Consider the following 26,599-nt stretch of genomic DNA (forward strand, 5'->3'; position numbering starts at 1 on the left):
CAGGTGGCAAGCTCTGTTCCAAGCCCTTGGAGATCCTTACAAGTTGATGAAAGTAGACAAAGTCCCTTTCTCCTCTCTTTGGCAGTCAGGCACCCACTGCAGGCCAGGCAACCACTGCAGGACAATCCCCCAAGCAGCACTTCAGCTTAGGGATAGTCTTTCCTCAGTTTCTTCTAGTTTCCACTCCTCAGCAAAGGTTTCTTCTTGTTTGTCCAAAAGTGATCAAATTTCTTGGGATCAGGGTCCTAATATTTATACCCCAAAATCCTTTTTCCTCTGAGGGCAGAGGGGCCTTTGCCCAGTCCAAACCAGTTCTGTAGCACTCTGTTGACAAGACTCCTTCTTTCCTTTCACAGAGCAGGACAGAGACACCAGACGCCCCACAGGAGGTGGAGCGATCATTGTGGATGGAAAGCACAGCCCTGGAGCACTTTGTTGGCATGATTCCTTCTCTTCTTTCACAGTGCAGGGCAGAGACATCGGCTGCACCACAAGAGGTGGAGCCAGCATTGTGGAAGGCAGGCACAGCCCTAGTCAGGTCCCAGGTGCAACTCCTCCCACCCATCTAGATGCAGACACAACCTAGCACAGGCAGGCTTTGGATAGTTAGACAAGAAAATACCTTCTTTCTAAAAGTGGTATTTTCAAACACAAAATGTTAAAACCAACTTCACTAAAAGATGTATTTTATCATTCTGAGTTCAGGCATGCTAAACTCGAATTTCTACCATGTTCCCTGAGTCAGTTAGGATTATAAAATGTAATAATCTAACTGCCCATTCTGGCCTATGGAGAACAGGTAGCCTTGCAATAGTGAAAAACAAGAATGGCTGTAATTAACTATTAGGACATGCCACACACATCAGGGCATGTCCTACCTTATACTTACAATGCAACCTGCCCATGGGCCTACCAAGGGTTGTCTGATATGAAGAAAAGGGAAGGTTTAAGGACTGGCAAGTGGGTCACTTGCTCAGTCAACATGGCAGTACCAGACTGCACACAGGCTCTGCAATGTCAGGCCTTAGACACACTTTTACGGGATGCTTCTGTGGGTGGCACAACCAGTGCTGCAACCCGACCAGCAGCATTTGGTTTACAAGCCCTGGGCACACTCAGTGCACTGTACTAGGGTCTGACAAGTAAACCAACCAGCCAGTCATGGAATCACTAATCACTAATCAATTTTCAATAGGGAGAGCATATGCACTTTAGCACTGATCAGCAGTGGTAAAGTGCCCAAAGTCATTAAACCAACAAAAACAGGTCAGAGAAAATATAGAAGGAAGGCAAAAAGTTCAGGGATGACCCTGCAAAAAGGGCCAAGTCCAACAATGAGGAACAATTCCCTTCCAACCTTCCTCTTCAAAAATGAGGTGTGTGGGTCACTTGCCCACGCTCATAAAACCACCCTTGCACTGTATGTTTAGCAGGTGGGGGAACAGGCAAGTGCGATGTTTGTAAATGCTCCAAGGTACATGTTTGTAAATGCACCAAGATCCATTAAGAGAGAAACCTCCCATTACCCCTGGGTTGGAATATCCATTTTCCTGCTCCTAACTTACACTTATGAATGTGAGGAATTAGCCAATCATTGTATAGTAAACCTCAACTGAGTCTATAAAAACGCATAGTTCCTGATTGCGAGAATCACCTTTCATGCACAAAAGTGTTACTGATGTGAAAAAAAGGTTTTACGAATTGGCCCCATCAGTCCCTACCTTCCTTTTCGCTTTGAGAGGAATAAAGATGTGTGGCTTCCATTGCACCAAATTCTTTCTTCGAATCAGTTTGATCCCCAACCGGTCCTGAAGGAATTTTGTGAGCAAAGGCGGGTCACCTGCAAAAACAGATACAACTCAATCATACATTTGCAAAGCGTCTATGCTCTTGATACACAGCAGTCAACAACTTCCAGCTAAATGATGAACAAACTTCTAAGTCAAATGCATAGGATATAAGCAAAGGTTGCATCTCATAATCAGTTATTGAACAAGGGCCTGATTCACAAACGGCCTCCGCACTTATGACGGAGACCCTGTAGTAGTGGCGGGCGGGGCCCTCACTTGTGGCGGGACATCCGCAATGAGAAATTGCAGTTCCGAGGTCCCACCACGAGTGTCTGGGCCCTCTGTAAATTGGGGCCCAAGAGTTAAGAGAATGGACACTGCTTATCTAGATGTGCAAGGATGATGCCACTTTAACAGTCATGTAATCTAGTAGCAAATACTATGGTGGATAGTGTTTTACCCAGTTGGGGTCTGGATCACCCAGACTATAGCTTTGTTTATACTGTTGCTTTGCTCAAAATCCAAATACATGTTAAATATAGAGCTGCCTTTGCCGCTTTCTACAAGAAGGCCAGTCTAAACTCCTCTGGTACACAGCGCCTTGTACTAATTCATTAAGAACAAATATTGTGCTTTGCATTAAAACCAAAATTAGGATATTTCGCTATTAGGATCCCTACATGTCTATTTCCGTCCAAGGATCCAATGAGGAAGAACTGTAGAGAAACATGCTTCTGCTGAGTAGAACACACATTTATCTTTTCTATAACCATAAGCAGACGTCATCTATGAACCCCAGCTCTTTGAGAAAAGGAACAGGGTTTCTGATATGCAGCCGATGCACCGTGAACACTACACAGAGATGCTGCAAAAAACGTGGCAAGAGCATATTTATCCTCTGAATTATCCTCCATCCTGGATGAAGCTGAAGATGAAAAAAGAGGGACAAAGGATGCCTGAAGGGTTATAAAAGTCCCTACGCCATTAACGCGGGTGATACTTTCTGAGATTCTGAGGTACAAGAGATTAGGGTTTAGTAGAGTTTTAATCCACAAATTAAATGATTCCGAGCCTTAGATCAGACATATTTGTAATGTAAAGAAGTAAAATAATGTACCATATCAATTTGCAGAGGTAATGTCTCAATTGCATCCTTACATCACCTCTCCATATTACAGATAGCTCCCCACACCACAATGTTCAATATATTGAACCTCCAACCAGGGCATTGGTGGTTCTGGAAAAAACCTCGCAGGAATAGGCACTCACACAAGATGGCAGAATATATGTGAGTCACAGACTCACTTACAGGTTTCCAGAAAACTCACAAAACTCAAAGAAGAAGAACAAATACGCCAGTTGTTGTGACAAGGACACAGGAAAACCAGAGTACCCAGATAAATTATAGGAGAGACCCTGCCTCCCTAAAAGGGGAACAAAAGAATGTGAGAATTCAGGGGCATTAGGAGAGGCAGAGAGGAGCACCAACCACAATCCAAGTTCAAGTGACTTGCAATTCCTCTGGAACCAGACAGAGAAACTGCTGCCAAGAACAGGGACTAGCCACGGAGCTGTAACTTCCCAATGTTTGCCAGAGCCTGCAGTATCCAGTTGTAAGAGGATACACCTCTGGAGTACTTCTTCTACTTTCTCACTCTTATTTATCATCTCCCCTAAGAGATCCAACGAAGAGAAACTCCTTCATCTTGTCCTTAAATTATATTCTGATATATGGTGCATGTGCGAAGTCTGATACAAGGAACCGTGCAGATAGGGGATCATCATTTCAATTTTCGTGTTCCATGTATAAGTCAGATTATTGAATTTTGAAGCCTAGATTAAGACAGCGAGAAGTATGAATCACTGAATTTTTTTGATGAGGTGACCCCAAGGTAACAGGATTCTACTGTTGGGTCTCGCTGGAGTTTGCAGTGACATATGCTACCTATAAAACACCACTCTATCATTTGGCACCAATCAGCCTGAATTTGTCCTTGTCTGAAAACAGCGACCTGTGGTGGAACCTTCATAATTCCAGCTGATCCTAGAGAAATACAACCCAAAACACTCATGGTGACCAAAGGCCTCTTGTTCACAATGTGGGCTCAAAAACACCCTTAAGCGGTCCGTCCAACTTGACCACAAAACCTTCTTGAGACTACTAGACTCTTAGGTGTATAAGTGGTGGATCCTTCCCCAGCATCTACTTACAATTTCCATATGTCTAGCCTGTATGTTGAGGCAATAAAACTGTTTCTTTATTGCTCTTAATACTTCTTCTTTATTCCATTATCTACAATCAAAATCCAATTAAACATCTCAGGTAAAGTATAAATAAATAAATAAATAAAATGTAGTCTTATTTTTCCTACTTTTGCAATAACTACCCATTTCCTGATCAGGGGACCATAACTGAGTTTTCGATTAACCTGCACAGGAATGGGCTAATATATAAGGACATACAATATCATACTCATTGTAGTGCAAGAAACATAAAGGGTCAGGTGGAAAGAGAAAATGCCAGCAGCTATGAGGTTAGTTCTTTCCACAACCATCCAAGGCACTGATAACCCTCAAAGGTGAGTCTTTGTCAATGGCAGGGGACAGATACTTCTTCAGGAAGTAGGAACTCACAAGATGTCCTAAACTGCTTACAGTACTAGCAATGGCAACTCACAGCACCTCGCCCAATTACTACAAGACTAGCAATCAGATGTAGATTTCAGGGACCTCGTTTCCATCCTCTGCACCTCGCACCTGTTCAACGAGGGCTCTGGCATAGCTGGCTCTGGGGACTTTGCCTGTCAGTGGTTCAGCCAGACCTAGTCAAGGGAAAAGAGGAAGCTAGAAGCCAGTGTACAATAATCAAAAAATGTCAAACTGCAAAGCCGCTCGGAGTGAATGGTTCAAAAAGCAGCACACCAGTGTCGGGCGGCTTTACAGATCGGTTACCTTGAAATACGGACAGAGACAAAGTGCGGTACAAATAACTAGGAGCCAACTTTGAAGATTGAAAGAACCATATTATATACTATCCTTACATATGCTAAAGAGCTTTAATCAACTGAATGAATAAAGAGGTATATAATATATCAAGTACCCCGAAAGATAAACACTTTGAAGTGTATAGAGAAAAACACACAAAAGACAATAAGGACCATACTTCATCCGAGATTGGGATCCTTTGTATATAGAGGCATCAATAAAAAGAAAAACAATAAAATAAGGACTTTAAACATCAAGCACTTCATAGTGCTTTTGAGAAAAGTGTATAAAAGTTTACAAATCTCCCTTTTTCTACACTAAACTTCGACTGTTTGCCTATGCAACAGGCTTAACCGAATCATATACAGCAAACGAACCACAGAGAAAAGAAACTGATTGCTTATTTTTTAATAAGCTTCTTGCTGATACAAAAATAGAGAAAGTTGAGATGAAGGCACGTCGGCCGAAACACGAGTAGCTTCCATCTACCGCCAGCCTGCCCATTGTCTATGAAATATCTGGATCTTTCTTCTGTATATAAATGTGCATTAAAACAAACTGTTTAATTACTTGCATAAACTAATTTCACTCTTCTCTCATGAATACATGATTATGTTGGGCCCGATTCACAGAACTAACTTAAGACAAAATCCTAAACTTACTACTTTTGGTATTCACAGAAGTTAGGATTTTGTCTTAAGTTTGTCTTAAGACAGACGTAAGACAGACTTAAGACAAAATCCTAACTTAAGTCTTCTTAAGACAAATGTAAGACAAAATCCTAACTTTTGTGAATACCAAAAGTAGTAAGTTTAGGATTTTGTCTTAAGTTAGTTCTGTGAATCGGGCTCCTAGTATTGTTCTTTATGTATCAACAATTGTAATTATTTATTATAAATTGAAAATAATGTTTTCATATACAGATATAATAAATAACATAAAAATAAAAAGTCTTTTGATAACAAATAACTAAACATAGTCATGGTCATTAACTTATAACAATGCACAATGTTTTCATGTATAATCATTGTAATGTTGTACTGAAATTCAAAATATTTTGATTATTGTACACTTGTTTCTAGCTTCCTCTTTTCCCTTGAATTTCAATTTCCCCATGGCTAGCAAGTTCATTTTTGCATGTAGCCAGGCCTAGTGCCAGATAATCTCAACCTTCTAAATTCCAATTGACCTGGTTTCATTTTTTCTGCCGTACAAAAATGTGTATCATCCCTCAGTGGTAAGGCATTGCTAGAACTGGGAGAGAACAAAGTTTAATCATGCCATTTTTGCAGTCCTGTTTCCCAATGGCTGCCCTCTCAATCATACTCCTCGACCCGCAGATGGCAAATCTAGAAGTAAGAGTGGTCACTTGAGGAATGCGAACTGGAAAAAGTGAGGAACATGTATGCATGGAAGGGCCTGAGGCATATTGATATTTGTTTAGTTTGTATACAATTTCCTAATTGAATCTTTAGGCATAAATAGGGTCAGAAGTTATGGGAGGATGTATGGGCATGTAACATCCTCAACAAGTTTTCACTACAGGTAAACAAGTACTTCCCTTGTATTTTTCTGTGAAATTTTCCAGATTTAACATTGTATCACACTGCTAAAAATTGTTCCCTCTATCATTCATTTATTTATTTATAGGTTTTATATAGTGCCTGAATCACCCCCAAAGGGGTATCTCTGCGCTGCGAACAGTATTGCGGAGAAGGCTGACGGGCAGTTTTTAGAACAGGGCGGTCTTAAGAAGCTTTCTGAATTGAAGATAGCTTCTTAAGACTGCCCTGTTCATCCAAACACACTGTGAAGACATTGGGTCTATTGTGGATCTAGAGACCTTACACAATGATTAACAACCATGGTACATGCCAATACCACTAGGACCAACTTCAACCCTTGCATTCCGCCTATTTTCAATGACTGAGCCTCAACCAAGTCCAAAGGGCAGCCATACAATGTTAAGTATCCCACCTGCAGCATGCAGAATGCTCAGAGAGGTCTCCAAACATTCTTCAGAATAATTGCTATGAATACACCAAATGCATCCCTCCAAAAGAGTGTAGATCTGAACCTCCAATAGAATACAATAATGATGCCCTTTCAGGATGCTGCAGGATGTACTTACTTCTGTGTGCCGGTCATGTATATATAACCAGAATGCTGTGTCGTGTCCCTTTCTGGCAGACACAAACCACTTGCACTCAAGGATGTATTTCAGAAAATAAACTTTATTTGGTGACGCATTTTATCCTCACAGACTTCGTCATGGCCATTCTCGAATGGTCGAATGGCAGTGATGAAGTCTGTGAGGATGAAAAGAAGTAACAAGGATAGAGCAGATGCGTTAGTGGTGGGAAATACAATTAAGAAGCACCTGGAAGGATATGTGCTGTGGATATATTAACAAAACGTGTCTTAACGCCATGAAATTGAAGGTGGAGTACATAGTAAAGAGGAAGAATCGCAAGTATGTACGTAAGATAGGTATGAAGAATGGGAAGCGGTACATGAAACAGGAGGATGATACTCAGTGGAAAGTTAACAAGTGGGTACAAGAGGTTCGAAATGTTATAGTGGAGGATTGGGGGAAGTCAAGAACAGTTCAAGGGAGAGCTAACAATGAGATGGAGGGTGAAAGTGGAAGAGTATGCAATTTAAGGAACATTCCTAAACAAGTTCAGGAAAATTAAATATATCAAGATGGACCTTAAAAGATGATCATATATGGGCCTTCATATGTTATCCTGTCCTTCTGTTTTTATTCCTTTGGGTCACAACCCAATTCTTGCCTCCTGCTTTCATTATACAAATTAGCCTTTTACTGAAGACCTGTAAAATTGACCCATCTCTGTATGAGCATGCACCTGCTGGGAAGCCAACAGTATCCTTTTAATTAGGGAAGCATATGACCCACATGTATTCAATAGGAGGACACAACATCACCTCTCAGCATACTGCTTAAGTATCTTCTGCAAGGGGTATCATTACATGTTTCAATAAACTACTTTTGATGTATACGCTTCTGATTTCATAATCCGATTCACAAGTTCTAAACACTTTACTATACTTTACCGCTTCTAAGAGTCGTCAGAGGGTTGTCATAAATTACCAATTCTACCAACGAAGGAAACAGCGCCACAGCAAGCAGATTCTCTTCATTTTCTATCTACAAGAGAATAGGAGAAAGTATACAAAATACATTACAGAATTTTGTAGGAAGAATTACTTTTTGCATCTTTTTAACTCTAAGGAAGATTGGTTCCTAACATGGTTTGAAGAATTACACCATGGAGTGAAGAAGCTGTGGAGTGCCAAAGTCTCTGAATAAGCACCATCAATGACATTGGGTATCACATGAGACTTTTCACTCAGTCACATTGAAAAACACTGGTGAACTCAGCGGTTTCATAACATACCTTTGTGACAATATCAGTTACGGTGCTTAAAGAGATTATGCTACCTGCTTCTTATACAAAAGGAGGAGCTCTACGGATGTGTTATCCATGTCCACAATGTATGACTTAAAGGAAGCGTTTTTTCATTGACAATGGCAAATTTATAAGCATGGTCATGTTTACAACAGGCCACTCGGCCATCCGGAGGCATAACTTATTCCACTGGTCCATTCATGAAGTAGAGCTTTTGAAGTGTTCTTAGTTGTAAGTGCTTCAGATGGTTAGTCTTTGCTTTTCATGTTGCAGCCACCAGCTCAAAGGCAGTGGTCAAACCATGGTATACGAATTATATGAAGAGTGTTGGGACCCAGATCTTGGAAAAGGTATGCAGGCAACTCACCAATGAAATCTCACCACCAGTGATCTCTCCAACAGCCCCACACCAGTGGACATACACTGCGACAGGTGCGGGCAATGAAAAATGGACTCTACAGGCTGCAATGACACCTGATGTGTGCCGAATGAAGGAGCAGGAGCAAAAGAGCTCCATCCAGATTCTAAGGGAAACACGTATCCAGGTTGGGTAACACGCAGCAGAGTGAAGGATAAGTGGGCCAGATAAAAAACAAGCATTTACAATGCAATGGTCTCGGCAATATTATAGGTAGAGCTATTAGAATTGCTCATTATTTTTTTATATCCCTAAATAAATGGCATTGTCATTTGTATTGGCATTAGCTTTGTTTTTTGCATATGTGATATCTATTGCATTAGCAGAGAGAGAGTGAGATAGAGAGAGCGAGTGAGGTATTGAAATAGAGAGAGAGTGAGGTAGTGAGAGAGAGTGAGGTAGTGAGAGGGATGTTGTGAGGTAGTGAGATATAAGCATAGAGTGATGTTGTGCTGTAGTGAGAAAGAGGTAGTGAAAGAGAGAGTGAAAGTGAGTTAGTGAGATAGAAAGAGTGAGGTAGTGAGAGAGAGTGATTGAGGTAGTGAGTGAGTTTGTGAGGTAGTGAGATAAAGAGGTCGTAAAAGAATGAGGTAGTGAGGGTGAGAGTTGTTGGTCTGGTGGATGGGGACTGGTGGTGGTCTTGGGGGGTACAGGGCATCATTGGCAGCCTAAAAGAACTGTTGCGGGGAAGGCGAGGCTCGGAAGATGGCAGGGGATGTGAGGTGCTGTCGGAGGCTGTTGGGGGAGAGCATTTTGTTTCCGAAGTACGGGAAAGGCGGGCGATGGTCGCATGTTAGCACCACTTGGCGCAGAGGTGCCAACTGAGTCCTGGGTTAGGGGCGTGGGGATGCTCGGGGTGCGGAGTGGGAGCCCGTGCGTGTGGGGTGGGCACGGGGACCACGCGGGGCGTGCGGCAGCTAGGCAGGACGTGGGCCGCACTCCGGCACACTATGCGGTGGTCAGGTCTTTCGATTGTCACTTTTGTAATGCACCGTTTCCTACCTCTTGTATTTGTTGGCTCACGATTGTCACTTTTGTAATGCACCTTGCAACAGCTTGTCTTTGTACATGTGAGAAGGGAGTGATGGCTTGGAGTCATGCGAGAAGACAGGCAGCAAGGTGCAAGAACCAGTCTGTTAACAAATTGTTTCCTGAGGCATGAAGTAGTGCTATGTTTACGTTGCCAGGTTAATGACTCTGAAAACAATCGGGTAATATCGTTATTTTTCAATAACTGCCTTCGCCCAACCAAAAGAACAACGGGTCTGCTGAAGGCCAGCGAGCTAGCAGTCGCAGGAGATGACAGTTCCTTTTTAGGTAAAGCATGACTGCCCATAATGACATTTCCGGTCCGACAATAATGAAATGAAAAACTACTAGGCTAGCTAGCACCAGAGGCTCGAACCACCAAACTCCCTTTCTTCAAAAGGTAAACAGGCGAGTTTAGTTGCATACTAATGGAAGGTGTGGGTATGCCACTCAGTTCGGTATTATATAGTAAACGTATGACATCACCCTAATATGATAGTATCAAAGAATAGAGAAGGTATGACCACCTTCACGAAGTATATGATAGACACCTTAATTCGAGATCGCATGTAACAATGCATCTTGCAATCTCCTTACCGGGCTAGGGATTCATTCTGACCAACTACTGTGCATATCACTTAGACACTGCGACTACTGTCTTTTCCAACAGGAAAATACTACAGGGTACTGGAAAACTACACGTGTGCTGCTTTCCCTTACAAATATACTCGAAAGACTCTAGGGTAAAGAGGTCTCGTTCTTTTGCAAATTTGGATTACATGATTCCCAGGCTGCAAATGACTTGTAATTAATTCTCATTCCCCCATTCTGCTGCTGCATTTCAATATTATTGAATTATGACAATCAAGAATGAGCCGTCTATAAAAAAAAAAGCAGCGGGGTCAATGTGTGTGCAAAATGGCACACCACGAGTCAGGCTGGCGCACAGATTAGGATGTCGAATAGAACCGTACAACGTACCTCACCTGGGCTCAGACGGCACACGTCCTCATAGAGTCAGCTGTACATCTTCCCACCTCCGCAATGCCCTTCAGACGCTATGCCCACCCCTCAAACAAGGAAGCCCTGCCAGATTGCATGCACTCCCTAGCCTCAGCTGCGTTGCACCCCATCACTTCAGAAGCTGCCCTGGCCTCATGTCAAACGACCCCTGCACCATGACATCAGCCTGGTGCAAAGGATATTTACACGATCCCCCTTCTGCATTATACACATTATATAGGCTGCACACTCAGCTAAACTGGACTGCACTGTATTCTCAGACACATTAATTGCCCCAAACTCATGTGACGTTCTACTGTCGTTAGCACTGCACTATGTACATACAGGTTAACTGTATCCCATCTTGTGCATGTTGTTGTATCCTTCGGCTCTACTTGTCGTCCCCTTCCCTGCAGAAGGGGAAGGGGGTGCAGTTACCTCTTTTTTTTATTTATTGCGATTTTCTATAGCGCGAACATTAACAGAAGGTGTCAGGGCGCTTCACAAAAGAACCAGTTGCGATACATACGGACTTCGGATTAAATGCAAATGTACAAGTTGTAAAGTCACACAGGGAAGAGATACAAATAGAAAAAAATGCAAATGTACAAGTTGTAAAGTTATCTGGGATAGCTGCACCACTTGGCTTGCAACACCAGCCCCCTCGCTCACCTGGACGGGCGGTCTTCACGGGCCCCACTCTCGTAGTATTCCTGCTCGGCTGTCGTCTCGTCGTCCTCCACTGTCACATCAGCACCTGAGCCGGGGAGGGAGCGGAGGCTCCGGCTCTCGCTGGCACCTTCCCCTGGGAACGCATTGACAAGATCCGCCGCCCAGCGCAGCAGCCAAAAGGTGAGCAGAGTCACCCGCAGCGCGGACCGGCAGCCCATGGGCACAAAGCATGGGAGCACCTACGAGCCCCCGAATCCAGCTGTCACCCACAGAGGCGCGCGCCCGCCGCCATCAGCGGCACCCGCACAGATGCCACACCATAGGCATGGACGACGGACTAGCCTGAGTCGAGCCTGGTGACGTGACGTCACTTCATACACCGGCGGGGAGGGGGCTACCTTGAAATGCGAGAACTGTTTAGACATGGGGTTCAACGGAAGCATAGCAAACGCCGCTATAGGAATGCTACACAATAGTGGTATGGTAATGTTACAGCTGATATTAAGATTGTAGGAGAGCGCAAATGAAAAAAAAATCATAATTCAAACGGAGGTATAACATAATTTGTTTTCCGAACTAGAAAAGTAAAAATAAAATAATTTTGAATCATGTTCTTTTCATGACCGACCTCCGGAGGGCTCGAAGCGAGCTTCAAAATGGGAAAATACACGGAGAGCGGGAGGGGGTGGGAAACAGACCGGGGGAGACGCAGAGACGCCCACCGAAACAGACAGGGGAAAGAAGGCACACACGGACATCGGGGCACGCAGGAAAACAGAAGCACACGACCCAAACCGACCTCCAGAGGGCTCGAAGCGAGCTTCAAAATGGGAAAATACACGGAGAGCGGGAGGGGGTGGGAAACAGACCGGGGGAGACGCAGAGACGCCCACCGAAACAGACAGGGGAAAGAAGGCACACACGGACATCGGGGCACGCAGGAAAACAGAAGCACACGACCCAAACCAACCTCCGGAGGGCTCGAAGCAAGCTTCAAAATGGCTGAAAAAAGCCCCGAGATTTTTTCGGATTTGGGGGCGTGGTTTTGTGGTTCTGAGTGACGGACAACGTCACTGTCTAAAGAACGCAAAAAATCACGCCCCCAAATCCGAAAAGGACGGGGCTACATTGGAGTGACTGATCTCTCCTCCAATGGCTGGCCTCCGTTTAGGAAGCCAGCCAATGAAGGAGAGATGGGGCACGGAGGCGGGACCTTCGGCGCTACTCAGACTCATTAAATCTCCGGCCTAAGACTGCGCAAGCGCAGCCTTTTAGGCCTTCGACCTAAAAAGGAAACATGTTTTAGGAGCATGTGGGGGTGGGGGTGGGGGGTCCTGCTTTTTACAAGAAGCAAATCTTCAAATACCCCAAAGATCAAGGGGCTTCTGGGGCCCCCATGAAGAGTAAATATAGGAAGGAAAATAGAAGAAGCCACAAGTGTGGTAATGCAAATAGAATGTCAGCAGTAAGGAAGATGAACAGTTAATTTATTGCTAAGCAAACAGCAAGAATCCTTAGAAAGATTCGCTGAGAATGTGTGAAGCACAGCATCTGTCTAGATGCTACTGAACAAAAAAATAGACTTACTTAGCTAATGATATTTCTGTTACATACATCATTCTACCCCAGATTTCTCAGCTTCTGACTACCTCTTCCAGGTTTTCCAAAGCTTTTCCCCAGCAATAACTCCCTAGCGCATCCAGGTGGGCCCATGTAGCTCCAGTCACCCTTCGCATTTGGATGTGACCTCATCGAGATATATTAGCTGCCAACTGATGCGCCGGTGCTAGTTTCTGATATCCATTTCAGGCCCTATTGAGGTGCACAAAGGGGAACCGAGAGCCACACCTGAACAAATACAGGACATAATATGTTTTCATACCATGTTATCTTATTATTCAAGTCACCAGCTCATCTTGGAGGAGGGAGAATGGAGAAAGGTAAAGAATCTGCAGGATGTAACATTTCCTTGTGATGGATAAATCCTCATTTAGCTTCCTCACCTTAGTAATGTATTTTAAAGCAGTATCTACCATGGAGGTGAGATTGAGTAGTGCAAGGAAGTCCTGCAATGCTTCTATGACATACTAATTGTCATGGATGTATGTCATTACAACGTGGAATTAACAACCCGATACCTTTACGACGCGGTCATCACAACGCAAGTCGTTACAACGACTTGCGCTAGAGGCGCTTGATTTACGAAAAGTATAATTTACTATTCCAACTCCAGCACACGTAACAGTAGGAAAGGTGTTGGAATAGTAAATCATACTATTCCTTATTATATAGAGCCATCCAGCGCAAGTCATTGTAACGCCTTGCGTTGTGATGACCGCGTCGTAAAGGTATCGCATTGTTAATTCCGCGTTGTAATGGTTGTCTCCCAATTGTCATAAAAAATACTGCAATACACAAATATACTGCAAAAATATTGTGGTACTAAATATCGAGTTTACATATTTACAATGTAAACTACAAAAATATTGTATCCACAATATAATGGTACTAGATATAGAAATTTTAAAGATAATTATATACGTTTAACAGCATTTCATAATATAATGACGTAAAAAAGAATATATATATATATATATATTCACTGAAAAAACCATAGGTTTCAAACCAGTTATAGTTAGGAATTAGCATTTTAAAAACCTATTAAATTCACTAAAAAAAACATAGGTTTCACATCAGTTATAGTTAGCTGGAAATTTTACTGACATAAAACCATTGAAATTCAACGTTATAGTTAGTTGGACTCACTATAACTTGCGCGTGTAATGCACTGCTGATGACGTCACATATTACATCACTCATGACATGGTCAGTGACATCACTCATGACATCACTGATGACACCATCCAGTGAATGTGTGCCTTTCTGAAAAATAAATATGTTTTATATATGTATATGTAAAGGTCGATGGAAGAATAAATGTTTAAATAAGTGTCTAAATGGATGTTTTTGTTTTTTTAAATGATTGGTTAACTGGCTTATTAAGTGTATCTTAGTGAATACATATATTAACGTGTAATGTTTAAATATTTAAATATATGTATCAGTGTTTCACTTTGTGTATAAATGGCTGCATGGGTTGGTGAGTAGCTACATGTGTGTGTATATGGGTTATTAGATGTTTTTTTTAGTATCAGTATGAGTGTCTGTATGGTTTGGTGGGAGTGTTACTTAGCACATAGATGCATCAATGACTGACTCACTGTTTGTATGTGTTTTGAAGACGGCATATGTGCAGGACTGTATGTGTGGATGAGTGTGTATATGCATGTGTTAGTGAGTGAATGACTGTCTCATTAGTGTCTTTATCAGTAACAACATATGTTTTTTTTTCACAACAATTTTATTGATAAAGATGAGCACATGAATTAAAGTGGCATCCCACAATCAGGACGATACCACCAGGCATTGTAGTTACAATCACAATATAAATCTGAGCGTTGAAGCAATGAACCAGCAGAATCAAGGGTACACGAAAATATTAACCCCACCTTCATCTTTTCAAGAATCTACCCTCCCAACTCCCCGAACCCTCCCTCAACCCTCCCAAACCCCATGCATGTGTGTGGGAACCGTATGGACGGAAGCTCTTGGCGCATCAAGTGTGTATGTGGGAGTGGGTTTCGCAGGAGCACACAGGGCTATAGGTCCTCCTCTGGTTCCGCCGGGGGGTCCAGTGTCAAACCTCTGTAGTCCGCCCACCTCTTCCATATTTTGAAATGTTTACGAGGGCATCCTCGTGCCTCAAAGATTGGCCTCTCCAGACCCATACAAAAGTCTAAGCCTGCCTTCCATGCAGCCAGGGGGGGGGGCCTCACTTCCTTCCATGCTCGGGCCATGTCTCTTTTGGCTACTATCAGCCCCAGGAGGAGCAGGTGTCGCTTATAGATATTACCCCCAACCCCTTCCAGGATGTGTAATAGACCCAGGCGGTGGGTACGGGGAAGGGTCCAGCCCAGCACCTCCGACAGACAGCCCCATACACCCCTCCAAAAGCCAACTAGTTTGGAGCACGACCACACTGTGTGGAGCAACGTACCCACCTCCGCCCCACATCTCAGACACTCCGGGGACTCAATCAGGCCCGCCCTCCACAGACGCTCTCGAGTATAATAAGCCCTGTGTAAAATCTTGAACTGTATGAGGCGAAACCGTATTGCTATAGCCACCCCCCTCGGGGATTCTAATGCCTCCCGCCAATCATCTTCATCGAGCGGTCCTATATCGGTCTCCCAGTTCGCCTTCAGCCGAAGAAGGGTGGAAGAGCAATGCGTGACCATGGTCTGGTAAATGCGCGATACTTTCTTGTCCCCAAGGTCGCCCATGAAGACCTTCGCCTCGATCGGGCTGAACTCTGGGAGTGAGTCAAGGTTAGTTATACTGGGCGTCAATGCATGTCGAAATTGCAAATACCGATAAAATTGAGATTGGTGCATATCAAATTCAGCACGAAGAGCCTGAAAGGACTTGAGAGTCGTCCCGGACATCACATGGCCGAGCTGCGAAATGCCTATTGAGTCCCAGCCATCAAAGCCCGATAACTTAGAAAGTTCTGGTAGTAAACCGTTGCGCCATAACGGCGTTTCCGCGGTCAGTCTACCCCACCAGCCCATGCGACGCAGGGCCTGCCGCCATATCGCAAATACAAGTTTAGTGACTCTCGGCAGTGGCTGACGTAGCCGGGGTGAGTATAGGATGGTGTGGAGCGAGTTATCCCTCATTAACGCACGTTCCAGGGCGTAGGCCGGATCTCCACCGTCACCATACCACCATTCATTTAGAACAAGGAGATGAGCGGCTTGGTAGTACGACTGTATATCCGAGGTGGCTAGACCCCCACAGTACGTGGACAGAAAGCAGGTGCGCAGCGCTACCCTGGCAGCACCGCCAGCCCAAAGGAAGCGGCCCAGCACCGAGTCAACTTGCCGAAACCACTGAGGTGGGATAGGATATGGATGGTTCTGTAGTTGGTAGAGTAGGCGCGGCAGTGCAACCATCTTAAAGATAGCCGACCTGCCAAAGATTGATAGGGGCATTCGGGACCAAGTTTTGATATCTGTCTGGACCCGCTCCCACACGGGCAGTAGATTACGTTCCCAGGCCGTGTCCACCGAGCGTGAGAGAAACACCCCAAGGTATTTCAGACCCACTGTGGCCACTTGCAGTTCCGAAGCCCAGGGATCCGTCACCGTGTCCCCATGTAGTACCCATAGGGTGGATTTACGTAAGTTTAGGTATAGACCTGACACTTCCCCAAATAGTTGCATGACCTCCAGGACACGTGGGCCGGAGCGCTGTAAATCAGTGAGGAAGAAGAGGACATCGTCAGCGTATAGTGCAATTTTATCCGACAGTGTGGCATTCCATTCAAAGCCCCGTATCAACGCATCTCTGCGAACTCTGGCAGCTAGGGGTTCCATTGCTAAGGCAAAAAGATAGGGGGAAAGAGGGCACCCCTGCCTAGTCCCCCGGCCGATGCAGAACGTCTCCGACACCGCCCCGGCGACTCGCACTGATGCTGTGATGTCTGTATAAAGCAACTTGATATAGGACCGGAAAACCGGGCCCAGGTTGAGCCACGATAGCAGTGCAAATATGTACGACCAGCTGACCGAGTCAAAAGCCTTGTTGATATCGGCCAATAGCATTGCCGCCTGGTCCCCCAAGGCTCCAGCAGCGTCTAGTGCCGCCTGTGCCCGACGAATATTGTGACGTGTTGCCCTGTGGGGCATGAAGCCTGCCTGATCCGAGTGGACTAGATCTGTAATATATGGAGCTAGGCGATTCGCTAGGGCCTTGGCCAATATTTTAGCCTCAATATTGATGAGGGAAATAGGTCTGTACGAGTCATGGCTGCCCGGGGGTCTACCAGGCTTCTGAAATACTACTATCTCGGCGTGGCGCCAATCGGGGGGCAACGCGCCCCGCTCCCTCGCCACCTCAAGAACTCGGCGATAGTGTGGCCCTAGCTGTACGTGAAATTTCTTAAAAAATTCACACGGGTAACCATTAGGGCCAGGAGCCTTACCCGCATTGAGCTGCCCCAGAGCGTCTCCCAGCTCTTTCGCTGTGAGGGGTGTGTCCAAGATCTCCTTGGCCTCGTCTGATACCCGTATGGGCGGTAGGTCCGCGAAAAACCGGTCTAAGTCGCCCTCCGGCAACCGGTCACATGAGGCGTATTGGGCTTCGAAGTACGTGGCGAAGCTCGCTGCCAACTCGTTAGGGTCAGTCAGGACCTCCCCATTATCGTCTATAATGCCCGGCAGCACGAGGGGTTGAAAGTTGTGCTGGCACAATCGATGGAGCATGGAGCACGACTTGTCCCCCCATTGATACACCCTACTTCTTGTGGCCAGCCACGCCTGTCTGGCTTCATCCATCAAGAGGGACGCGTACGATTGCTGTGCTTGTAAAAGCAGCCTTAGCCCGATCTCATCTCCACCCTCGCGGCGTTCCTGTTCTAGGGTCGCTACTCGCTCAGCCGCCATCGCAGTTTGTTCCCGGCGCCGCCTACGGGCTCCCGAGCACCACGCGATATCCACTCCACGTACGGTAGGTTTTATCGCCTCCCATACCACCTCCACGTCTGCCCCCTCTATCAGGTTCTCCCGCCAGTAGTGATCTATGGTTTCTCGCAAGTGTTTAGTATAGGCTGGCTGTAGCAGATGCCACGAGGACATCCTCCACCTGAATGGTTGCCGTGTTCGCAGGAGGTCCACGTTAACTGAAACTGGGGAATGGTCGGATAGGCCTCTCGGCAAGATGTCCGCGCTCTTCACCCTACTCAGGCATTCACGAGGTACAAACACATAATCTATGCGCGAGAATGATCCATGTACCGCCGATAGATAGGTATATTCACGGGTCGCAGGGTGCATATGTCGCCACGCATCTACCCAGCCCAGCCCCTCACTAATTGCATGCAGTCTAGTGGGTGGAAGGGAGAGGGAAGGAGTGTCAGTCGTCTCCAGGCGCCTCCGGCGATCCATACACACATCCATTACGTCATTCCAATCTCCCCCAATTACCGCCACAGACTCGGATATATCGTCCCATACAGAGAACAGTCTCTCAGCCAGGGCCCATTGCAGGGGGGGGGGGGGGCGTACACACTCCCAAACACCATAGGTTCCGTGCCCACCTTGCCTTTCACAAACAAGTAGCGACCCTGTGGATCTATCCATTGTTTCTCATGGACATATGCTATTCTACGGTGTATCAATATGGCCACTCCCCTGGATCCCCTAGCAAACCCGGCATGGAAAACTTTTTGATATCCAAACCTCTGCAGGCCCAGTGCCTTTGTGCCCATCATATGAGTTTCTTGGAGCAATAACACATCTGCCGCCGCTCTCTTGCCCCATCGCAAAACTGCCCCACGCTTGATTTTGTCTAGTAACCCCCTGACATTCCACGCAACCACTCGCATAGAGTCTTCTGGAGTCCGATGAGTCGAATCAGCCATAGTCCTTCGGAGTCCACCACACGAGCCCCCCACTCCAGCGCCACCCACCACACGCCACACGAATCATTATTACGACACACACATGCACTGCACTATCTACCCCAGAGAACATCACCAACCCCCTAGCCCCACAGTCCCCAACAGTCCCAAACCCCAACTCAGCAGCCACACCCCTGACCGCCCGTCTCCCGCCTACCCCCACCCTATACCTCAATGAACTATGAAGTATCTGTCGCGGTATGAGTAGTCCCGAGACCGAAACAGCGGGCTCAGGCCCACCCATACCAATGGATCCCAACATCCCAAAGAGGAACAGTGAACTCACCCCCCCCTCAGTGTCTCTCACACAACGGGAGAGTGGCAGCCACCATTATGCAGTCCCCGAACCCCCCCCCCCCACAGCCTCATCTACACCCAGTAGACATTAGCAGTACTGTTACAAGGCCGCGATACAGCCAGCAATCCAGCGGGTCTCAGGCGACCAGGTTTGTCCATCTGGGATTTGCAGCAGTGGTAGCAGAATATGGAGCCGAGGCCCCGGAGACTTCAATGATCTGTGCTCGATTGTTCGGAGTCTTCGGTTCTAGCAGTGTGTTGCGTGCCATCGGCCGAGGCCGCTCGCTTGCGTGATTTGGAGCGTTTGGTCCGCCCACGTCTAGGTGTCTGGTCTCGCTGCGGCCGAGGCGAGCCCTCAGGGGCGCCCGGATTGAGCCCTGGTTGAGAATTCGGTCTGACCTGTACCGTTTCATCGGTCCATCTGAACAAGTCTTCCGGCGTATCAAAGAATAGTGTCCGTGATTGGAAGATCACTCTCAAGCGCGCCGGATACAGCAGGGAATACTGTAGCTTAAGGCCTCTCAGCTTTGCCTTGGCTGCCATGAAAGAGTGGCGTTGCTGTTGGACGAGTTTGGTGTAGTCAGGGAAGATCAAGATCTTCTGATTTTCACATAAGAGGGTTTCTTTATTTCTAGCTTCCCTCATATATGGCGTCCGTGTCGTGGTAGTTCAACAGCCGTGCGATCACCGCCCTAGGTCGCTCGCCCTTGGGTGGTTTCTGCGTCAGGGCACGGTGTGCTCTTTCAATAATGAAGCATGCAGACAGCGTCCCCGGGGGCATCCATGATTCAAGCCACTTCGTAAGGAACTGTTCCATGCCACCCTGCCCACAGCTCTCCGGAAATCCAAGGAAGCGGAGGTTGTTGCGGCGCGCCCGCCCTTCTGCATCTTCCACACGGAGCGCCGTAATCCGCTGCGCAGTTTCCATCGCCGCCATCCTCTTTTTAAGGTTACTCACGTCGTCCTCCACCACTGACACCCTGGATTCAGCTTCCGTGATCCGCGCCACGGCGTTCCTCAGGTCCTGGCGCAATAAGGTCACATCTGCGCCAACGGCCCCTATCTTGGCGTCCAGCATGTCCCGTGACTGGGTTATGGCCGCCATAAGGGCCGCGTTATCCGGCCCCCCTCCAGGCGGGCCACCCCCTGACGGCCCGGGGCCCCCACTAGGCCCGGTGAATTTATCGATGGTTACTTGCTTAGTGGAGCTGTTACCCCCTCTGGTCATGATGGCAGAAGTATCAAGGCCACTTGGCTGCTGCTGGCCCTTGGGAGTCTTAGACAAGGCACTTCGGGTCGGCTTATTGTTGGGTACAGCGCCGCGTGGACCTCAGTCACTGCCCCTCACCAGCTGCCGATGGTCGTGGCTCTCCGTGACCGGTATTGCTCTCCTAGTCGGAGCGTGGACCCACTGCGTCACGCGCCACAGCGAGGATGTCCCTTCTGGTCCGTGGACCACGGCGGGGAGGGCGAAGGGGGGGGGGCCCTCTACTCACAGTTGCTGCCGGAATGCTGAGTATTCGCCTCGGCACAGTCACCGCCGATCGGGCTCTCCAGGGCATCCGTCTCCCCTCTACGCTGCCGGCCTCTGACACCAGGCTGCGAAAATCGAGGTCCCGGCTGCGCCCGGGCCACCAGGCCTCCTCTGCCGCGCCGGTCTGCTCGCTACGTCCACACTGCCCTCAGGCTCAGCCAGGCCTTGGAAGGATGATTGCCAGCAGTCTCTCCGCCCCAGGGCAAGCGGGGCGCCGCTGCCGCCTCCCGGCCGCAACCCACTCCTCGGCTGCTCCAAAATCGAGGCCCCGGCTGCTCCGCAGTCCACCAGGCCGCACCTCGCACCTTGCCGCCCAGCTCCGCTCGGGAGCGCAAGATCGCCACCGAACACACCGGATGGTCACTAGCACCTCCGGTAACCTGAGCCCCGTTTTGGCTACGGGTCAGGGGGTCGGGGACCAGGATAAATCGTCGGATCAATGGCTGGCCGGCGGGAGCTCTATCAGGCTGCAACCGCCATCGCCGCTTGCGTACCCACGCCCCCCAACAACATATGTTTTAATCTAGTATATGTGAGTATTGATGTATATGAGTGAGTATGAGTGAGAGATTGAAAGAGTTCTTGTTTAAATAAGTATGTGTTTCTATAAGTGATTGTTTAAGAGAGTATGTATGTGTAAGTTTCCTAAGAAGTAAGGTGGTAGTGTGTGTATAGTTGTATATGCAAATAAATGGATGTTCAATAGTTTATTTGCATGTGTGAGTATGTGTGTGAGTAACTTTTGGATGATTGTCGATGTGTTACAGGATGTATAGGTGTATCACTACATATGATGAGTGAGTATATGTATGAGTGACTACATAGAACTGTTGGTGAATTAGTGGATGTGTATATAAATGGTGGAATTTCTGAATTGGTTGTTGTAACTGGTTTTAAAAAAAAAAAAAATTTTTTAGTTTCTATTTTTGAATTGTGTTTCAAGGGTTACAGTGAAAGGAGGTCTGTCACTCTTTCACAAGGATGGTGTCATCAGTGATGTCATGAGTGATGTCACTGACCATGTCATGAGTGATGTAATATGTGACGTCATCAGCAGTGCATTACACGCGCAAGTTATAGTGAGTCCAACTAACTATAACGTTGAATTTCAATGGTTTTATGTCAGTAAAATTTCCAGCTAACTATAACTGATGTGAAACCTATGGTTTTTTTAGTGAAATTAATAGGTTTTTAAAATGCTAATTCCTAACTATAACTGGTGTGAAACCTATGGTTTTTTCAGTGAATTTCATTGGTTTTTTAAATGCTAATTCCTAACTATAACTGGTCTGAAACCTATGGTTTTTTCAGTGAATTTCACAGGTTTTTTTAATGCTAATTCCTAACTATAAGTCTCACTTTATAAGTAAGACTGTTAGCGCTCTAGTTGTTAAGAACACTCTGATACATTCTGTCATTGGGCTACAGTTGGGCTATATTTGAGCTATATTTTTTTTTGTCTCTGGTGGCCATCTTTGGGCTACATTGGGCTACATTTGGCTACATTTGGGCTACATTTTTGCTCTAACATATATAAAGCCCAATGTAGCACAATACATATTTTTCCAAAGTTAATTTTCGTAAAAAGCACTTCAGGGGCGTGGCCAAGATGGCGGGCTGAGAGGTCGCACTCGCCGAGAGCTCCCGGTCCCCTGAAACCCTGCACCGCTCGTAACCGCTGATTCCCCCCCGGATCACGCGGCGACTGAGCCCGGTGCCCCCGGTAGAGGTGTGGATCGCCTGCTGAGCCCTGTTTGCCCCGTCGGGGGCGAGATCCTGTCCGGAACGGCCTGGGTCGAAGCCCGCTGAGCGGCCTGTGTGTGAGCCGGGAGCCGTGAGACCCCCGACCTTCGGAACCTGACGGAGCGCTCTGCCGCCTGTGCGAGGCCCGCTGTAGTGCCTGTGCTGTCGGAGTGGGAGTCGGCGGCGACTTCGCGAGCGAAGCGGAGCCGTCCAACAACGGATGCACGGAGCGGAGCTGAGCGGAGGTGATGGGCGGAGGCGGAGCCGGCATCGACCTGCTACGCCGACCCGTGGCTTGAGGGGGCCCGTCCTGAGAGGCCGCTCCGGCCAGTCGTTGGTGGTGGAGTAGTGGAATTGTGCTCCTGGAGCAGATCTTTCCCCCGGGATTGCTGACCCCGGCGACCATCGCTCAGTGTGTCTGCCTACCGGCTGGATTTCTAGCTACCGGACTCGAGACGAGGAAGGGACCTCCATCTTGGGCATTGGCCTACCGATATCACAGGGCGGCCATTTTGTGAACTCCGGCCTGGCAGCTCGGCCTTCCTAGTGCTCCTTGTGTGGCGCTGCCCCGACTGGTGTATAGCTGCGCCGGCACGGCTGCTCTCTTTGCCGGACAGAAGGTCCCGACGTCCTCTACTCAGCCGAAATGTCGAACGCTAGAGGACAGAGAAGGGGTGACCGAACCTTGCCGGACATGCTGGGGCGCGGCGCCCTGCGTAGTGGAGGAACTCAGCCCACCACGACCTCCCCGGCCCCGACCAGAGGTGCAGATGGCGGAGAGCCCCCGGTGACAAGATCATTTCTTGAGTCACTCTTCAGCTCCCTACGGGAGGACTTTCAAACGCTCAAGCGTGAGGTGGCCGGGGAGGTCCGTGAAGTTCGGAGAGAGATGGACTCCCTGGAGGAGCGTGTTAATACAGTGGAGGAAGCGGGTCACTCCAGGGACGAGGAGATCACCCATCTGCAGCAGGAGGTCCTGCGACTGCGGGAACAACAAATTGAATTGCAGGCCCACGCCGAGGACCTCGAAAATCGATCCAGGCGGAATAACATCAGGGTCCGGGGCGTGCCGTCCGGAGAGGAGGGTGAGGACGTGACTGCATACCTGGTGGCCCTCTTTCGTGCAATTCTGGGGGAGTCGGAAGACTTTCCGATCCGCATAGATCGAGCACATCGGGTGGGTCGCCCCCGCAGAGCCACGGCGCCCGCCCCGGACATTCTGGCCTTCCTCCCGGACTTCCCCCTGAAGGAGCGGATCCTCCGAGAAGCGCGTGGGCAGCAGCCTTTCCGATTCCGAGACCGCCCTGTGACCCTGTACCAGGACTTGTCCACGGTCACGCTGCAAAAGAGGAAATCGTTCAAGATCGCTACCGACTTCCTTCGGGAGCAGGGGACACAGTACTCTTGGGGGCACCCTTTCCGCCTGATTTTTCGTTGGAACGGTACTTTGCACCAGCTCCGGTCCCTCCAGGATGTCTGCGCGGTGCTGGGCCTCACAGCATCAGATACGGACACCCCGGCTCCACGGCGGAGGCGAAGCACTCGTGACGGATGGCAGCAGATGGGAGAGAGGAGCTCTCCACCGTCGGAACGACCGGGCTCGCCCACGATCCGGGCGGACATGGCGGCCGCCATCCAGGAGGCCTCCAGAGTGGCGGCGAATGGCGAAGTGGCCCTAACGGCCTGAACTCACTCCGGGGGGAGTCTGCTCTAGCTTTTTCTTTTTGCAGGTGCGGGGATTCGGGGGGAGGGCAGGGAGGAATGGCGAGTGCTGGGGGTGGTGGCTGGACGTCCACTAGACGGATTTACCACGGCCTTGTCCGATAAGGACCGGACTGGGACAATGCCTTTTTTGCAAAGTTTGAGAAGTGGGGCGCGGGGGGATGCTTTGATTTCGGGGTCTAATGGGGGGGTTTGTTGTAGGGAGCGGAGTGGATTTGGTTGTGTGGGATCTCGGGAGGAGGGGGGGGTCTTTCAAGTTGCGGGGTGTTGGGGTTCGGGGACTGTACTGTGCCATGGGAATGTTCATAGTTGCTCTGTGCTGCGGCCTCGTGTGGTGACTTCCATGTTTGCCTGCTGGGCTTTGCTTCTTGGTATGTGCCCCATTGATTCCCCTCCTTGATGGCTCTTAAAGTGCTCACTCTAAATGTGAAAGGGCTGAATAATCCGGTTAAGAGGCGGGCTGTGTTATCTTTGTTGGAAAACTCGCAGGCGGATGTCTGCCTGTTGCAGGAGACCCATTTGCTAGCTAAGGACTGCTCAAGAATGCGTACCCCCAAGTTCCCCACGCAGCTGTTCTCCTCTAGCGCTTCTAAAACGGCAGGGGTGGCGATCTTGTTCTCTAAGGGGTTCAGGGGAGAGGTCTTGTACAAGGTAGCGGAACAGAAGGGGAGACTTCTGGCATATAAGATCAAGATGGGGGGGTTAGCACTGACTGTTGGCACCATCTACTGCCCCAATGACCACCAGGACCAATTCTTGCACAGGGCACTGGAGGACGTGGCATCCACCTCTGATAGGCACATAGTATTGGGGGGTGATTTGAACCTAGTTTTTGATGCGGCAATGGACAGGTCTATGCAGCGGGGCCACCAGTTGGGTGAGCTTTCGGGCTCGATTCGCACTCGACTTGAGGAGCTGGACTTGCATGACATGTGGCGCCACCTCCACCCTACCACCCGCGCATACTCCTACTTCTCACATGCCCACAGGTCCTATGCGCGACTGGACCATCTACTTGTGTCGGGTCCAATGCTCCTCTTGGCTTCGAACGCAGATATGGGGGTCCTCTCTCTTTCCGACCACGCGCCGGTGGAGGGCGCTTTCACTCTGCCGCCGGTGGTTCGGCCGAGAGGGGTCTGGCGGCTTCGAGACACGCTGTTGCATAGGTGGTCGGTGGTGGACCAGATCCGCGCGGCCATTTCGGACTTTCAGAGTGTGAACGATAATGAGGACACCTCTCGTGCGACACAGTGGGCAGCCCTGAAGGCTGTGCTCCGAGGCGAATTTATAGCTATCTCTTCGGCCGAGAATAAGGACCGGCAGCTCAAGAGGGATGAGCTCACCCGGCAGGTAGGGGAGCTGGAACAGGTTCATCATAGGACGGGAGCCCCCAGGGTTTGGAGGCAGCTGAAGGCGGCACGGAAACTCTTGGCAGCCCTGGACACGGACCGGGCGGAGTATGCGATGCTCCGCCTGAAACACAAATATTACACGGGGGCGATCGGTGCGGGCGGCTCTTGGCCAACAAACTCAGGGTGCAACACCAACAGCACCGAGTGAAGGAACTGGTTGACCCGACCGGAGGTAGGGTCACGGCTGATGAGCAAATAGCAGACGTCTTTCGCAGCTTTTACGCTGACCTCTACACTGGAGAGGCCTCCTCTGCCCAGGCTGAGGTGGACTATCTGGATTCGGTGCCGCTCCCGTCGTTAACGCCAGATCAGGCTCAGTATTTGGAACGTGACATCCGTGTCGAGGAGGTGATCACGGCGATATCCCGGCTCAAGCCGGGCAAGGCCCCGGGACCGGATGGCTTTATCCCCCTGTTTTATAAGACCTTCTGTCAGGAGTTGGCGCCTCTACTGACCCGCCTTTTCAACTCCTTTGCGGAGCCGGGTGCCATCCCCTCCGAATTTCTTCAGGCCACGGTCTCCGTGATCCCGAAGCCTGGCAAGGACAGGACCGCCTGTGGGTCCTACCGTCCTATCTCGCTGCTGAACACGGATTTGAAAGTGTTCACCAGCATACTAGCTGCACGTCTGGCATTGCATCTCCCGGGCATGGTTGATTCGGACCAAGCGGGCTTTGTGCCTGGTAGGCAAACAGTAGATAATACAAAGAGGGTGACCCACATCCTCGAGAAGGCCTCCAGGATCCCAGGGGAGAGGATGCTCCTGTCCATAGACGCGGAGAAGGCTTTCGATAGGGTGCATTGGCCCTACCTAGAGAAGGTCCTGGGCAAGTTCGGGATCGGTGAGAAGTTCCGTCATCTGATCTTCAATTGTTACCGGTTCCCATCTGCGGTAGTCCGAGTGAACGGAGGCAGCTCTCAGCTCTTTCCCATTGAACGGGGTACGCGACAGGGGTGCCCACTGTCCCCTTTGCTCTTCGCCCTATACATGGAGCCATTTGCTCAAAGGGTTAGGCAGAACCCCGACATTGTCGGTGTCA

The 26,599-nt window shown here is 48.5% G+C and overlaps 1 protein-coding gene across 1 annotated transcript in view; it reads right to left on the reverse strand.

Annotated features, from left to right (window-relative positions):
* Positions 1–26,599, reverse strand: part of XRRA1 (X-ray radiation resistance associated 1) — a 364,268-nt gene that overhangs the window by 83,106 nt on the left and 254,563 nt on the right. Inside the window, exons 12-13 of the mRNA XM_086933240.1 lie at positions 7,854–7,947; positions 1,722–1,840 (exon numbers count right to left, since the gene is read on the reverse strand). Of these exons, the coding sequence (XP_086789366.1) occupies positions 1,722–1,840; positions 7,854–7,947 (213 nt within the window). The remainder of the gene's footprint in view (positions 1–1,721; positions 1,841–7,853; positions 7,948–26,599) is intronic.

Source organism: Lissotriton vulgaris, chromosome 8, assembly GCF_964263255.1.
Source record: "Lissotriton vulgaris chromosome 8, aLisVul1.2, whole genome shotgun sequence".
Classification (NCBI taxonomy): Eukaryota; Metazoa; Chordata; class Amphibia; order Caudata; family Salamandridae; genus Lissotriton; species Lissotriton vulgaris.